Source organism: Limulus polyphemus, unplaced genomic scaffold (assembly GCF_000517525.1).
Source record: "Limulus polyphemus unplaced genomic scaffold, Limulus_polyphemus-2.1.2 Scaffold54, whole genome shotgun sequence".
NCBI lineage: Eukaryota > Metazoa > Arthropoda > Merostomata > Xiphosura > Limulidae > Limulus > Limulus polyphemus.
Window position 1 is genome coordinate 867,591 of NW_013665664.1, and position 18,002 is coordinate 885,592.

Sequence of the window (18,002 nt, forward strand, 5' to 3'; positions counted from 1 at the left end):
CCTAAGCATCAAAACGTTAAACTTCAAGCATTTAAATGAACTACAGATTTATGCAACTAAGTTTTAGAATAAAATCATACATTAAAAATGAAGGTGTCACTCACCAATATCGCTGGTCACCAATAGCAGTGAAAAGAAAGTCCATCAAGCCAGTGGTGTTATTTTTCAATGTTCTTGATATGGCTTGTATCACGTTCCTCGCCTGCATGAGATTATTTTTAACCAGTGACAGCTCTCCTAGAAGTTGCTGCCCTTTCATTACTACTCTGGAATCAATGGAACATATATAGAACCTCTCGTCTGTTGTCTTCTTCTAATTTAAGCATAACCCAGCATGTGGTCCAGTGAACTATCTGAGCCTGGCAGTGGTTGATCGAGAGAACTACTGTCTCTAAATCAGCCCCTTCAGAGATAATGGGGTAAACTTTGATAATTCCAATTACTTGGCTCAGGCTGACCTGGCCACAGAAGAAGTTGTTGTGGTAAAGGTAAAGTTCTGATATAGCCTTAAGTTATACTGGTCGTGGTTTTCATAGAAGTTAAGGAATTGGTTTCTAGACATGAGCTAATGACCTTCAGTAATCTTTCAGTTGATGTACTAATGGAATGCACAGTGAGCATCCAAGAGGGCTTCCTAATTTTGTGTGCCATCTACTGATGTTACAAGAGAACAAAATCATGTTGTGTTTGAACGTTTCTTTCTCAAAAAAGACAAACTTTAAAACACATCCTCTGGTTCATCTCCTTTTGGTTGTGATGAAGTAATGTTTATTTTCCATCAAGTGTTTCCAACACTATTAGAAACTGTGGTAGTAGCATTACTATACTTTCTGGTACCCTTTCCTTGGTGGAATATCACAAAAGGAAGGGGTCATCTTATCCCTTGCTGCAATTCTGATAGAGGGTGTGGTAATGGGAGAAAGTTTAAAGCATCTAAATCTGTAACACCTACATTTTGTTGACAGCTGTAAATGCTAATGGCTGCTCCAACTCTCTAGCTCAATGTGAGATTCTCTGCAAAACTTCACTTTCTATATCGGTTTTGTGGAAGAGTAAAAAATACTTGATTCATTGTCAGTACTTGTAACGAAAATCCAAATTTAAAAACAAGCTCACAATATCGCTCAAATTAGACTTTTCTTGGCAACAATTTCTCTGGCCACCTTGAATTTCTAACAGGCATAATTCTAGAGACTTACATTCCTGTAATCTGGCCTATACTTATGTGAACATGTCATAAGAAAAACTACCATGTATTATTTTTATGCTGTAACATGTATTCAGAATTACTATCAACATATAGCACGCTATAAAAACATTCTCCAAAGGGTAATTAGTTTTATGCTAGTTAATGTTATTACCAACCATATTACAGGATTTATAGAATAATTATCAATCACAAAAGAAATAAAAGTGCAAGGAATAAGCAGTTATCAGCTTCTTCCTCTACTAATTTTATGTTCCAATTAGTATAGCTTGAAACATCAAAACAACATTCACAATTCAAACACAAGTCTTTCTAATACTGTTCTTGAAACTGAAAAAAAAACTCATGTACAATATCTGTTATAGACCGAAAGTATTATTACTATTGTACATAAGCATAGTTTTATCTCTATGACAAGGAATTTTAACCTAAAAGTTTCTGAAACTTTCTGCAAATAACAGTTAATACGCTAAATAAAATGTTTCAACAATGCATGCACACAATTTTCTGTACCCTTTAATCTCTAACTCTTAACTCTCTTTTGTAATCCCTTCACCACGTAATTAGATTTCACGGTCAGTCCCCAATCAGTCATTTCTTCATTAAAAGACATCGTAAATGTTGCTTTATTATGAATTATGATATACAAGACGCACTTACATTGCATATCTTGACGTTATAACGTAGATACCTTACCTAAATTATTGTAAAAACACGGAGAAAAAATACGACAATCATCTGATTGTATGGGAAGCATTGGTTTCTCGCGTCCTCTGCCGACTGGGACCCCAGCTGAGGGATCATTTATATTTGTGTATCCTACACACACTTCCAGATGTCAGCACACCCGGTGTCTGGCGGTCAATTCATGCTCGTGGAGGATTGTCGCTTTCCGTTGTAGAGGAAATAATGTTTTTGATGGCCATGGAGAAAAGTCGATCTCCGCTGTCAAAGACAAAATTACATAGTTGCTTCCCGCAGGGATACGGTTAATACTTTCAATAGTGGGTTACAATCGACAGACATTTTAATCACATGTGTAGGCACGGTGTATTTTCACGTATGTCAATAATATTTGCATGAACACACAGAACACTACTTAGTTAATAACATACAAAATTCGCAATGTATTTAATTTTGTTATTTTTGTCACTAGATGCGTCATAACTATAATATCGTATTACCATCGAGGAATAAGAAATCACGACAATTTGTTTCATTTTGTGTAACTACAGTTAATGTTCCTGGATTTTTCGCTGCTTATAGCAGATATTCATTTCAGTTCATGGACACGATTCTCTCATTTTCCTTATGTTTACAGTTACATTCCCTATTTACCTGTTCATTACCAGTCTTTATCTCTAATATCAATGCATATTATCTGTTTGGCTTCTACAAGCACGTGTGTTTGATGTCCTGACTTTCTGCATGTTTTGTAAATGATGTTTTAGCTTTCTACAAACTTTCATTCCCAAACATGACATGCAGGAAGTTACTTATGTCACGGTAGCTGTTTTCCCAAAACATTTCGGCATTCTGCCATCATCTTGTCTTCAACAGATTCTCCTCAAACAATCGCATAAGTACTTAATATCTCATCTTCCACATCATTTGATTCATCATTATTAGACTTATTACTCCCAGAACCTCTTCTCTGTCTCTGTCTGCATTTTTGTAGAATTTAAAGGAGACTCATCAGAGATGTATGTATGAACTTGTCAACTTACTCTTTACATATCCATGAATCATGTACTTGTGAAGTCCGTTAGTCCACAGATTAAGTTTCCAAAGAGCGAGATAAGACAGACTGTCACGAGATGATAAGAAGCAGGTGTAACTGAATAATTATGAACTCTTTACGATATAGGATTATAAATCATAATGCTTCATTTTAGATAATACTTGATTTTTCATAAAAAATAAACGCATTCACTTTCTCTTATCCTTCACCCTACTTTTTTTTAGCTTTTATACAAAGTTGAAGGAGGTCAACACATAGTTTGAGTACACACTAATGTACTACCGCAGATGAAAATTTGTGAACAATGTATAGTGTTAGGTAGCAAATAACATTTACTGAAAAAATTACTATATCTTTTAAGGGTTTACTGAAAAAATGACGACGTTTGTGGTGAGTTTGTCAGATAAATGCATTTTGTTTGTTTGTAATTAAGCACAAATCTACACAATGGGCTATCTGTGCTCTGCCCACCACGGGTATCGAAACCCGGATTCTAGCGTTGTAACTCCGCAGACATAACGCTGTGCTACTGGGGGGCGTATAAATAAATTTAAAGAATTTCGTTTATTATTCCATAAAGCCTAGTTTCAAATCTCTCAATATCTGAAACCTAGACTTTATCAGGACATAGAAAGTGATAATGCAGCTTAGTAAATGATTGAGTGATTATTAGAAAAGTTTGGACCATATATTAAAAATGTATTAACTGTCTAAAAATAAGAACTGTTGTGTATCACTGCAAACAAGATTGGTGTGTGGCCTGTTATATATGGTTAATCAATCCTTATAAGAATGATTTGTATGTGCTAGTATAGTTATGTGTTGCCATGAAAGCGACCTATGACGCTATGAGCAACATAATTATTAAATATATATCTGAGTAACAACGAGTTTCCAATGCCACTATAGCCTTACTTATGGACAGAGAAGTATGCTACAACCTTTTTTAAGGAAAGCTATTTGCTTAGCCACCAACTTTAAAAGATGTAGATCCAAAGGACTAAACATTTCGAAGAAAAGAGGCTTTAAAGTTTTGCATTGAAGCATAAGAGCTCGCACAGTAAATCGTTTAAGACAGATCAGGACCCACAATTATCATCAGGCCAATCCATTGACATCATTAGAAAGTGAAGACTATAGTTACGAAGGAGAACTTTCAAACTCAAGAAAGGACTGCAAAGAATCTAGGATTAACTCCTAGCACTGTTTACAAGAAAATAATCAAGGATTTTGAATTAACTAAAACTCATAAACTAAGCGTTATTAGGCTTTCAGCAATAATCTGAATTAATGATCGTTTTAACGACTAAGATAATAAAAGAAAGTGTAATCTCAGCCATTCTTGTGAATCATATGTCTGCCAAGTATCTTGTTGTAGCTCCAATGGACAGTTGTTTTTATCTAATGGGTCGATTTTCATCGCTAAAATCTTTTAGATCTTCAATAACGTAACATGTATTTTGATTATCGTTAGTAGAAAATCTGATAACATAACATATAAATATGCTCTATTGTTAACACCATAACCACTCTATGTTTAAATAAAATTGCTTTCAAGTAGAACTTCATTTTATCCTAATATACAAGTAAACATGTATGTGATGCATAACTCCTATACATTGCAGATAAATGACAATGAAAACTTACCTGAAACGCAAAAACTTAATGTACTCTTCTAGTAAGATAACTTCTCCTTCCTCCATTTAAGGGTTGGTTTCTTGAAATTTAAGTAGATATGACTCCTAATGCTTTGTGCATTTACGTATTATATTCATATTTTTATACACTGACAACGGAATTCCACAAGCACGTGTAAGAGTTTTACTTCGGTAATGAATATGAACATTTCTTTTATTGATATTGTATTTACTTCCCTCTGTTGACAGATTTCCCACATTGATTTAAACCATACTAAAAATTTAATAGTTAAATCTCCATTTTTCTTATTGTTTTAATTTCATTTGATAATCTCATAAGAGAAAATCTAGTTTGTAAAAAGATCTGTGTCAGGCTTTATATATGGGCTGGATTCTTTACAGTAGATGTCTGTGACTTATTGGCGATAAATTTCAACAATAAACAAATAGCACACAATCCACTTGCTTTAAAATAATACATTAAGAAACAAGTCAAACGTATATACAAATGTTGTTACACTGATGGTTATCATAGTTGTATCAAGAGCTTTAAATAATTGTCCCTTTTTCGGCAAAGTCTACACAGGTTAATTCAGTTACCTTAGAACACAACTTAAGAAAACGAATTATACTTCCTGCTCTGTCATTACAATACGGTCTGTGATAATTTCACTTTAAAAACCGCTGCTATACGCTCTTTATAGCTAAACTTACAACTACACAGTCTAGATCTATCTATTTCTCTAACTAACTAACACAAACTACATTTTGGACGCGTATTTATATCCCAACAGCGGTCTAGAACGTTCCATACACTACGAGATATTATAATGCAATAATACTCAATTAAGACAACGAGGGAAAACTTAGAAAGTTCTAGTAGCAAAGCGCAATAATATAAAAATCACCAATTCATAATTATTGAATTACACGATGTATGTTTCGCAAACAGTTACGCAAACAAACCTGCGACAATCTATGCCTCCAAAAATAACTAAATTTAACACTCCAACTATATAAACTACCTAAATCATAAAGCTTGCATTAAACTTAAATGGAAACAGTCGTGCATATCTAACAATCTGTATATGCTTTTATAATGTCTGTCTAGCTAAAATTCTATACTGGGGTGTTTAAATATCCAATTTCCTACTGAATTACTTCTTTCAAAATTATTTTCAACTCATATGCAAGTGAATTGTTTTTCTAAAATCATTCTATTTTTAATCATATTTTTTTTGTAATTCTGTTACTAGTCGTGATTACGTGTTAAATGCAACACTGTCTTTTTATGATAACACTTTCTTGCTTCCTCGGTTTTACTCTTTAAAATGTCAAATACAACGAAATACGGAAGGTGCTTGAAAGACGTCCAATTAGCACCCTAGTTAGTGTTAGTGCCACTACTGAAGACCAAGTGCACTTTAATACATAGTTTACAGATGTATAAATTCTAAACATACGATTCAGTTTTGTTTTATTATTCAAATTGGTTTCAATGTCTATGAACAGCCACTTCAGAAATGGAAAACAAAAAGAGTTTGCTGAGAGATCTTGCAACAGCCCCATTTTTCTATCAATATGTTTAGTTGAAAATAGTCAATAAATACTTATTAGATATCCTGTAAAAGGGTATTAGAACAATTGTTATTACAATATTTGATCGTTTAAATCTTATTTAATTCTAAGTCTATTGGTAGATTAGTGGCATAAGTAAGCTATATATACGTCAAATTTGATTAAAAGTATTATCACTGACAATTTGACCGTTTATTTTCATATTGGTGCTCTTTTCCTCAAAATCATGGTACTTACAAAAATTGTATCTGTACTCAGGAGCTTTTTTTAAGTTTGAATAGTCCTTTCGGATCGATGAAATAAACTATCGTATATAATATATATATATTATATATTATATATATATGTATATGCAAAATATAATCTTAGAAAATATTATATTTAAGTACATTTTATTCTTTATAATGACTGCATAATGAAGACAAGATAAAAATATTTTTTCACACCCAGCGTGCTGTTTCGGAGTAACAATACTATCTTTGAGTGTACATTTACTTCAACACATTAGATAATTCGTGAACACCACACCTTAACATAATTTACTTGAAAAATAATTTCATTATACAAAAATCAACAAACAATATTTTAGAAGCCAGCAAGAGTTCACCAGAATAGGAGAAAACAACAACAGGAGAAACTCAAAGCAAATAAATATAGTTGGTTTTGACATCAACACACTTATTGAATGTTCATTCATGGTAGTGATTTATCCAACCTTTTCTATTTTGGTTGCCTATTTATGATGCTGGTTCACCTAATCATTCATTACAGATTATTTATTTGGAATATGGAGTTAACTAACTGCTCCATCTTCCTCGTCTGTGATTTATCTAATCCTTCTCACTTGACTGCCTATTTCTGATACTGAATTATTTCCTCCTGTTTTTTTTTCATTTGGAATATCAAGTTATCTAAACACTCCATCCTACTTGTTCACTTCTGTTTCTGAGTTACCTAACCATTCTTTGTCCTGAATGTTCAGAGAGTCGTAAGTTATCTCCCAGATACTCTGTCTTAGTTAGTTATAAGATATATTTAGTGAACAACTCTTATTATTTTCATTTCGACTTGCAAGTTTTCAAATAAATTATTTCTTATTGTTAATTTATAATTCTTGGTTCTCCACTGCTGATAATTAGTTTCTTAACCACTCTACTGGTTGTATATTTTAATGCTCAGAGACTTAATTGTTTTTCCTGGCTGTTATTTCTATAATTTACGTTTGCTATTAATTTTTGTTTGTTCGTGAATTTCATCTGCATATTCGTAATGCTAACACATCTAATGATTGGCTAAGAGGTTCCAGTCAGAGTATTAAAAGTAATAAAAAATGGTAAATTATCCCATCAATGCAAATATACAAACAAGGATGTTTATGTGACCCATAGCTATTCACTAATTGATTAATGATAAATCTTATTTCATGACCTCAAAACTGTTTTTGAAAACCAGGAAATAATTTTTTTTTAATTTCAACATCGAGCCTAATTATGCAATTATCACTCTTCCACAAATCTTTCCCAACTCTTTCAATCACATCTTCCTTAGGAGTTAACAATAAATATGAAATTGCATCCTCTCTGCTGTACTCTCTTACCATTGAATACATAAAAATATCCTGAATAATTTCAAAATACCGTTCTCCTTCACTACATTTACAATTTTTGTGTCTGAAATTAAATTATCTTCTTAATTATTGTATTAGTGTCATTATTAGAACAACCCTGATATTATTATGCACTTTCTCATTGACATCATCTGTCTCATAAAGTGGCGTATAATAACTGGCATTTAAAACCTTTCCACCATTAAGACCCTAGATTATAACCCATACAGATTCAGTCTCTTCACTACCATACTTCATGTTTTCATTAACCACAAAATGCAGTTTCCCTTATATAAAGATCCATCCTCCCCTTTAAAATATCGGTCAATATTTAATAAATCATAACCCAATTTTCCAAAATAATTTCTAAGGCTGCTTGCAATAAGGAAAGAGATTATGAAGAGGCTTACGTAATTAGGGATTCCTCCACTAAGTGTACTGATCAATTTGTTTGTAATGGGAAAACACAGAAAGACTAGGACTAGAATGCGCTTTCTAGGTGCTAAAGTTGAACACATTGTATATTGTGTTGGTAGTTTATTTGTTGGCACTAAGAAGCGTTATTTTTCCTTATGCATATTGGAGCAAACGCTGTTGGAAGCTGCAACTCAGCACAGTTGTTTTAAAAGTATAAGGGATTTCTTCAGACATTTATGGATAGAGACATACGTGTGACATTTTAGGGAGTGTTTCATTGAGCTAGGTTCAGAATAAATTACTTAGCAGGATCCAAGTTTTAAATGAAAAATTACCAACAATATGTTTACAACAACAAGTGGGCTGTTTGGAAATATAGGATACTTTTCAGGATAACGGTATATTATATGCTGAAGATGGGCTCCATTTAAGCAGGCTAGGTAGCAAGGTATTCGGGGAAGCTCTAAAGGCATTTTAAACTAAAGTTGCTTAATTGTAAGGTAGCTTGGAAACTGGGAATAAACAAGTTGGTGAGAAGCGTGGGGAAAATTTAGACTATAATAAGTTAAATAATAGTTGAAAGATAGCCCAAGCCCCACCAACAATGATTTCGGGGCTCAAGTTGAATTGGAGGACTATGGTATATTGAGAATTACTATAATTTGGATAGATTAGGATAATATTGATAATCCAGTGGTACAGCGGTATGCCTGCGGACTTACAACACTAGAATCCAGGTTTCGATACCCGTGATCGGCAGAGCACAGATAGCCCATTGTGTGGCTTTGTGCTTAATTACAAACAAACATTATTTTCACTTTTTTTGTATATATTAGCATTGATGTATCTGTTTCTAATAGCTTTGAACTTTGGCAGGAAAATAATGTTTTCACAGATACGCATCTCAGACAATTTTGATTCACTTGCTCAAAAAGTTAGCCATATTTATCTAATCAGTTGTTGCGAATGATCGTCTTGCTACTTTACAAGCTTCCCGGTAGCAAAGCGATAAATCTGAGAGTCCATAACGTTAAAAACTGGGTTTCGATACCTGCGGTGGGCAGAGCACAGATAGTCATTGAGTAGTTTTGTGCTTAACAGCAAGCAAATAATCTACTCTATATTATAAATATAAAATCAGTTTTATAACATAATAATAGCATTTCTGACATTAAAACTGGCCAGTAAAAAAAAGAAGAAAGAAAAGAAAATAACTTTATAAATCGTACTATAGTGATACTAATTAAATGTAATAAAATATATTACTTTACGCTGTATATAACTTTAAAGCAACTTTTTGGATTGCTCAACATCTTCCGTGTTTTTTAAACAGCTGTGTATACATAGCATCTGTATTGCAGTGATACTTAAAATTCTATCACTAGGTTAATGTTAGGTAGTAAAGGAATGTCGACTTGATACAATTGTTATCTGAGAAAATCATCAACAATATTTCCTCATGCTTGAACGCTATCCCAGTGGTCCAGCAGTAACTCTGAGGGATTATAGTGTTAGAATCGAGTTTCGATACTTACCATGGGCAAAACACAGATAGCTAATTGTGTAGTTCTGCGAGCTAACAAAGAAAGAAACGAAGCATTACACTTACTATAACGTGTGGTATTTATTCCACATAAAAATAGTTACAAGACATGTCACTAGATGCCGGGCTTGTATCTCAAAGTTATTAAAGACATCGGTGGAAAAGGCGGTGACGTAAGCAGCCCATCCTAAGCTGGATTTGAGCAAACACAGTGATTTGTTAAATATAGCACAACTACTCTATACGGTTCGGTTGAGATTTATAATTTGCTGTAAACGGTTAGTAAAAGTAAAATGGTTGTTAAAGTATATGTTTCCGGTATTTCCGCCAGTAAAGAGGTACGTATATGGCCATTTAAATTATTATGAGTTCTTACTGGAGTAATACTAATACTAATTTAGTATCAAGGAACTTGCAGATTGCTTATAAATTGTATTATAATTTGTAATGTGGTTGAATCATAGAGAGCAACAGGTTGTTACTAATGTTACTTTTAGTAAACTGCAGTCTTAGGAATAGGAGTCGGTGCTTGGGCATTTGCATTTTCTTATTTACATTAACGATATTGATAGGAACTCAACTTTTAATACTACTAGTACTACCACTAAAAATAAAATAACCTCTTTTGACAGGCAAACATTGTCTGTAGATACACCCTAAAACTCTTGTATCACTGTTAGTATATTTACATAATACAGTACTACAAGAGTTTTAAAGTGTAGCTATAGACAATAATTACCTGTTAAAAGAGGTTATTTTCTCTATACAAGTCGCTTATCAAGCTTTCTCTTAAACTCATTTAAATTTACTGCCTCTGCAACATCTGAAGGCAACCCATTCCAATAAGCCAAACACCCTGTTAGACAAATAATTGTCTTAGCTGAAGATAATTCCTACTCTGCCAAAGTTTATATTTATTTCCCCTAGTTGTAGCATTCTCACCTTTAAGTATGAAAAAAGATGATGCATTAACACTATCAATTCCCTTAACAATTTTAAACATATAAAATCATTAACATTCTTCAAAACCCTTGTGGAAATATTATTTGGCCCAGGAGTCTTATCATTCTTTAAACTTCCCAATTTTTTCTTTACCAGCTCAGAATTAATGTGATTATTTTGTTTGATCTTGCTTCCATCTTTCAACTGTTCAAGATGAGGGATATTGCTTAAATCTTCATTAGTAAAAGCAGAAGAAAAAGCAAAATTTAATAACGCAACCATTTCGTAATCATCAGATACAAAGCCTTCTTTTATCATCCCTTAAAGGCCCCACTCCATCTTAACATTTTGTTTACCCTTAAGGTATTTAAAGAAATCCTTACAGTTAATTTTTACAATGTCAACCAACCTGTTTGATGCCCTAATTTCATGTTTGACCAACTTTTTGAGCTTCTTTAATCTTCTAACTTGCCCATCATACCAATCAATTTAAATTTCTTAAATTTATGATGCTTTTCTTTAATTTCATCCCTTAGACCCTTTGTGAGCCAACCTGGTTTTTATACTTGCAACTACCTTTTTTTTTCCTATAAGAAATATGTATATCTTGAATATTTAAAAATTTATCTTTAAAAATATTACACATTTGATCAGTGTCTTCAAATAACTCAGCTGCTCAATTCACAACGAATATTTCTTGTTGCAATTCTTCAAAATTTGTTTTTAAAATTTGTAACCAAAATATTGTTATTCCTGATCTCCATTTGCAGCAAAACATAGAACCTAATAGAGCAATGATCACTTGCACCCAGATGTTCCCCAATTTCCACCCACTCAACAACTTCTATATTACAAGTTATCAATAAATCTAAAATAGCATTGTTTGTAGTAGGTTCCTTGACCAATTGGTGAAGACAACCATCTAGAACAGTATCCAAAAACCTTTCTTATTCATGGCTCGACTCTAATATTTTCCAATCTATATGCCTGAAATTGAAATTGCCCATAATTATGACCTCATTAATAGCTGAAATCTATTAAATTCTTCTATTCCACTATTGGCAATGGCAACTCCTTGAATGAGTCATTCATCTTAGAAAAATTAAACACTCTTAAGAAGAGCCAATCCTGTTGTTTCTAAATCTTAAGCTTATATTCTCTCTTTCTATTACCTTCATGATATAGCACAAAAAAGTTGTGGGCTTTTATACTATAAATCTTCTAGATAATCTTATAGTTAAATTAGATCACCTCTTACCCTTCTGTTCCATCATGAGAAAATAACTTATCCATATAAGGTAGCTCTTTGATCCCTGGAATCATCCTATCCAGTGAGTATCGTTCTTTAGAGTAAGGAGACAGAAACCTTACATATTATTAGAACTGAGGTTTAACTAGTGATTTGTATGTAGAGTGAATTTCCATTCTTTCCTCATAGTCAACATGTCTAAAACTAGACCCTAAAATTCGGTTAGCATTACTACTAACAAGAGAGCACTGCCATAATGACCTAACTGGCACTATACCAAGATTCTTTTCTTCAGTTATACTGTTGAGTTGGTTTCCACCTATTTTGAACACATAATCCAAATTATATCCCAAATACATTACATTATACTTACTGTAATTATAGATAGGGGTTCTGAATTTTGGAGGGGTGCTCAATAACTTTCTAAAAACTGGAAGAATTATTTAACAAAAGGGAGGGGGATGGTTATTCTCTCTGTCAAAAAAAAAATGGTAGAAGTAACGTTACAAAAAAGTTTAGGCTGCTGATCTTTGTTTTTATTGCCATCAATTTGCATTTGTCTTTAATAATAACAAAAATAGTCATTTTTAAACACCAATCAAGAATTGTCAGATGGGCACTCTCACAGTCTTAAAAAAGTTAAGTACAATTAATTAAAAGCCTTCAGAAAAAAAAAATCTGGTTTTGCTGCCAGTTTGTGTTGTCTTTTTTTTGGTTAATAAAACAACAAGCTAAAAAAAGCTGTTTACTACACTAATTTGATCTGATTTTGGGATATAGTATAATTTTACTGAAGGAGTGCTCTACTGTTGCACTTCCAATCAGAATACAGAGTAGAATTAATGTTGCTGCTGACAAAGCTGAGTATTTGGCTGCAATATCCTTCCAAAATCTCACTAGATTGTTTGGAGAAGGTTTTATTATATATTGGCCTAATTCTGAATGCAGAGTTTTAGTTGTTACTTCTTCCACAAAGGTAAATATTTCCTGAGTTGTCAAACTCATGACTGTAAGCTGACTTCAGGAAAGGATCCAGCAATCTTGCTTGCATCCATAGTTTTTTTTTACAGTAATAGACACATTCCTTTTAGTTGTTCCTTTCCATTTGTCTTTAGGTGGCAGCATTCCTAAAATAACATCACTTTTCTATTGGTACAACCTCTGCTGTATTGCAAGCAAATGGAAAGATTCACAATTAAAACCAATTCAAGATTTTCTTGGGATCCCTTAGATATCACCTGGATATTGAGTGGCCTGGTGTTGGTTGTGTACTGTGTCTGCACACGTGCTGCTCTGCCTGGATTGTCAGAAAGGAAGTTGCTTTTCCCTTCAGCTCCTGAACCGGACAAAAAATACCTGATGCCACCTGCTTTTGAACTGGAGTTGACTCACCAGATAAGGTCTGATGTGTCTTAGCCACTCTGCACCATCTGGTAAATCCTATTACTGATTGGACTGGCATCTTTTCTGCCAGATTTGGGACACATCTTTACAATGGCTGAAGAGTATATATATATCTGGTACAGATTTGGTGCGGTCTCCCACAAGTGTGTCCCTGTAGATTGGGGTATCTCACTCCATGGGTTCTCTTCAGGTGTCTTCCAAAAAATGTTCATCTAGGTACTTTTTTACACTGTGGGATTCTAACTATTATGTGAAGGGAGATAAAAGGTATGATATCAGAAGCTAGTATTTTCCTGCACTGAAAATGTATGTCTGATAGATACTTACCTCCTTTCACACTTTCCACTCATTCCCCCTACATCTGGTACATCTTTTTTTTGCCTAATATCGAAGTGGTGATTGTGCTCTACAGCATAGAGGGAGTCAGTTGCACTAGGAGGGGGGTGTCATACTCCTATTGCTCATTTGCAAGCTGCAATGCAGTTATACCACGTATAAACATGGGATGTTAGGTGGGAACCTCAAGGCTAGTGGGAGCAAAAATTGTGCATATAGAGGGCAGCACAAGTCGAGGAAAGCTATTATGTGAGAGAGGTAAGATATCTATCGTAAATACATTTTAATTGTAGGAAATTGTTAACGTCTATACGGACACAAATCTATGTGACAACCATGAGCTCAGCTACTGTTTTTATGGATCCTACCAATTTCTAAAGCATATCACTCACAAGTACATAACACTCACCTCAAAACTTAAATATGTTTTATATTTCTGATTACATAAAGGTCAACAGCAGTGTTGGAACACTAAATTCATGATTTTTTATTTTTTTTTTCACACACATGAACCAAAATTTCTCTGTGTGAATTTACACATTAGATGGTTTTTTTTTTGTGTGTCTTTGAAATCTGCATTCTATGCAAAAATACTCAGGTTTATGGATTATTGGGAACCCTGTGCTAAAGTATAAATATATATACTCCAGTGCTATTGCTGTGTGATTTGTTCAGTGCAGTTGTTTGTGGTTGATGTAAAGAATTGGAAATCATTTTTTATTAATTTTGCATATGAGCAAAGAAGTTATTCAATTCTTTAAACACATGTATAATTAGCTATTTTGAAGCACCACTATTTTAACGTGGATCTTTCAACACTAAGTAAACATCGTACAACTTGATGGGTTTCAATCAAATGCTGTGGTTAATGACTTAGAAAGATCTGTACTGTTATCCTCAGTAAAGAGGTGTTGTGGGTTTCTAACTCAGAATGCATCAAGCTGTTTCAACCTTTGGCACCATCAACTTGTAGAAGGTAAAGAAGCTGTTTGGGCTTCCTTTTTACAAAGTCTTTTTACAAATTTTGATCAGGGAAAACTGGAAATTATCGGAGAAAATTAGGTTATGTTATCAGAGGGATCGAGATTCATACACAATTGCCTGTGATAATCTGTTGCTCCTGGCCATCTCAGGATCTACCAGGGGCAATTCTTATTAACCCTGAAGCAACGTTCTTTTGTTCCAAGGAAATCAATTTCAGTATAACAGTGAAACATTTATTAACAGTTCTTGTAAAAAGTGGCTGAGTTGCTCTCAATTTTAAGCCTGTTCACTAAAGTTGTTGCCATATCTGAGTTGTCACAGGATCTTATGCATCTGAAACATCTGCTATGTTTCCTTGATGTATCTGCAGCAGCAAAATGAAAATCCAAAAATGAAAGGCATGGGAGAAGTTGCAGAAGACACCATGTCTTCCTCAAACATCAGTACCATATGTACATCTAGAGACTAATAATTTATGCAATATCACTGGTGATCACTTGATTAGGAATGGTTATAAAAAGCAACAGTACCAGTTGCAGAAGACACCATGTCTTCCTCAAACATCAGTACCACGTGTACATCTAGAGACTAATAATTTATGAAATATCACTGGTGATCACTTGATTAGGAATGGTTATAAAAAGCAACAGTACCACTCTGTGCATAATTGGTAACGAGAGTGACATGGAAGATCATAATAGACCACAATGATTAAGTTATGAATAGAATCTGATCAGAATGTTCACAGGTACTATTTACTTCTCCTGAAAGTTTATGAATACAAAGTTTGTTGATACGATAACATATTTTGGTAGGGCAAGTTATAATGATGAGCCTGTTTTTTTTTCATCCTTGTTGTCAGGAAAACAAATATAAAAGTTAGTTTGAGAGCTCTAATTGTCAGCTGTAAGGATCAGTACAGTGAGGAACAAATGGTAATAAAAGATGAACTTTACAAGAAATTGGCAGAGAGTTAAGATTCTATATGACATCGCAAGATGTTAGTCACTTCCATATAATTCACAACTTAGAGCTTACTCGATATAAAATGTATTGTAATTTTAAGTTTTGATATAAGTAAAGAAAACATAATTAAAATCAGAACATTTAAAACTAGGATACAGCCAAAATTTTTATTTTATTTGCCAATGAAGAACAAAATAAAAATCCCTAAAAATTTTCTTTATCTTGTATATTACAAAGGTTCTGAAGATATTTTACACAACACAGGGTCTCAACCCATGGGTAAACCTAAAATTAGGTTTTCAGAATGTGTGAAAGGGTCACAAACAGACTCTTAAAACAGATAATAGTTCATAGATTTTTTAAAATGTGTGTTTATTTATTTAGTAATTAATTAGAAGAAAGCCATGTGTTTTTGCATTAAAATTATTTACTGGGTTGTGTGACTGGCCATCAATGTTTACAAATGAGTCACGAGCCAAGAAAAGGATGAAAACAACTGATATAGCTCATATGCAGGATATTCTCCAATTTTTTTTAAGTACTTAAAACATATGATAACTACAACACTGTTTATTGTTTGAATGGTAAATTAATCATTCTATTTTTAAGGTCAAATATCTAACTTTTATTGTACAGTAACATACAATATACCTTACAGACAATAAGGGACTGTTGGGCCTTTCAAGGTTGTTCTTGCACACTCACATTTAAGAAAAATGAGAAATTTAAACTTACTCTTTATTTTCAAAGAAATAATCAGTTCTCATCTTAAACTCTTGTAATGTGCTGGCCTCAACTGTTGCTGATGGTAACACATTCCATTAATCTTTTACCTTGTTCGAAAAAGAAAACTGTCTTGACAAGAGCCGAGCTTGTCTTTTCTAAATCTTTAACTTGTGTCCTCATGCTTCTGTCTTCAGAATGCACCACAGAGAAACAATAATTTCAATGAGATGATGTCCTACCATTTTTTTTTCTCAATAGAAAATAGTTAACGATATCTTTATCTATCTGTATAAGATAACCTTTTCATCCCTGGTGCCATCCTAATAGCCCAGCTCAAAACCCTTTCCATTAAGTTAACATCCTTTATTAGATAAGGAGATCAAAACTGTATGCAGCATACCAAGTTAGGCCTAACTAGTGATTTCTATTAAAGACATAATTACATATTTTGACTTGTAATCAGTGTTTCTATAAATACAATGTAAAATTCTAGTGGCAACAGCCCTATTGCTTGGGTGGCTTGCGTGATTTATTCATCCCTATGATAAAATTTTTTTTTCTAAGTCATGCTATTGAGTGTGTTCCCATTTATATTAAACATGATCAAAATTAATAATCCTTATGAATTATCTTACATTTAATATAATTAAAATCAGTTCTTCATATTTGATGGGAACTATCATACTGACACTCAAAAGCACTTGTAAAATGGGTTTTACAAAGGCATGTTAAAGTCTGTCATGAAGCCAGATGTTTTGAGCTCACTACTGATCCTTTTATTCTTACTAAGAAATAAATACTTTTGAATTCAGATCCTGTAATTTGTCGTGGCATTGGCCACACAATCAGCTAATGTTATTATGTACACAGTAATATGATATTTTCAAATTATATTGATTTATTTACATATCAAATATTTGTAACTGAGAAACTAAGTCAATATTTTAAAGTTTAAATTACAAAATTGTATATTAACTAGTAAACATTTTTCCCACTACATAAGAAAGGCTAATTGTTCTATAATTTGAAGGGCTACTTTTTTTCTCCTCCTTTAAAGATAGGAGTAACATAGAAATTCTCCAATCCTCAGATACCTGCCCATTGTCTATTGAGGTTTTGTATGTGATATCACAAGCTGGGAAATCCCAGAGTTTTGGCCATTGTGGACATCAAGCTACCACATTTTTACTCCATGCTTAGCAGTGTGAACTTGTCTTAATGCCTTGTCTTCATCAGGTACCATGATGGTAATTACTTATGCTGTTAGATGTAGCAATAGACAGGGACAAAAGCCCAGTCTAACTTTCTATCATTTTCCAAAAGACAAAGAGCAACAGAATCGATGGATTTTAGCTGCGTAGCAAATGTTTTATAGTGGGTATGAATACTAATTTTTCAATAGTATATATATAAATATCTGATAACGGTATCCTTTATACTATGGGATAAAAATGTAAATGATCATCCAGCCCTAAAGCCAGTTAAAAATTTTGATAACATGATAGTATCAGACTGATTATTACCCAAAATGACACACACAAAACACAACAAACAAACTTGTCAGAAGCCTTGCCTTGTAGAGTGGCTCAAACATGGATTTGAAGTCACGTGGTCATATCAGTATGATATTTGAGTAATATTTTAATATATTTAAATGTATACTGAG

The 18,002-nt window shown here is 33.2% G+C and overlaps 1 protein-coding gene across 1 annotated transcript in view; it reads left to right on the forward strand.

Moving 5' to 3' along the window:
- The first annotated feature begins 9,912 nt into the window (after positions 1 to 9,912).
- Positions 9,913 to 18,002, forward strand: part of LOC106463664 (SH3 domain-binding glutamic acid-rich protein homolog) — a 36,024-nt gene continuing 27,934 nt past the window's right edge. The window contains exon 1 of the mRNA XM_013923721.2: positions 9,913 to 10,067. Within this exon, the coding sequence (XP_013779175.1) occupies positions 10,023 to 10,067 (45 nt within the window). The 5' untranslated portion in view covers positions 9,913 to 10,022. The remainder of the gene's footprint in view (positions 10,068 to 18,002) is intronic.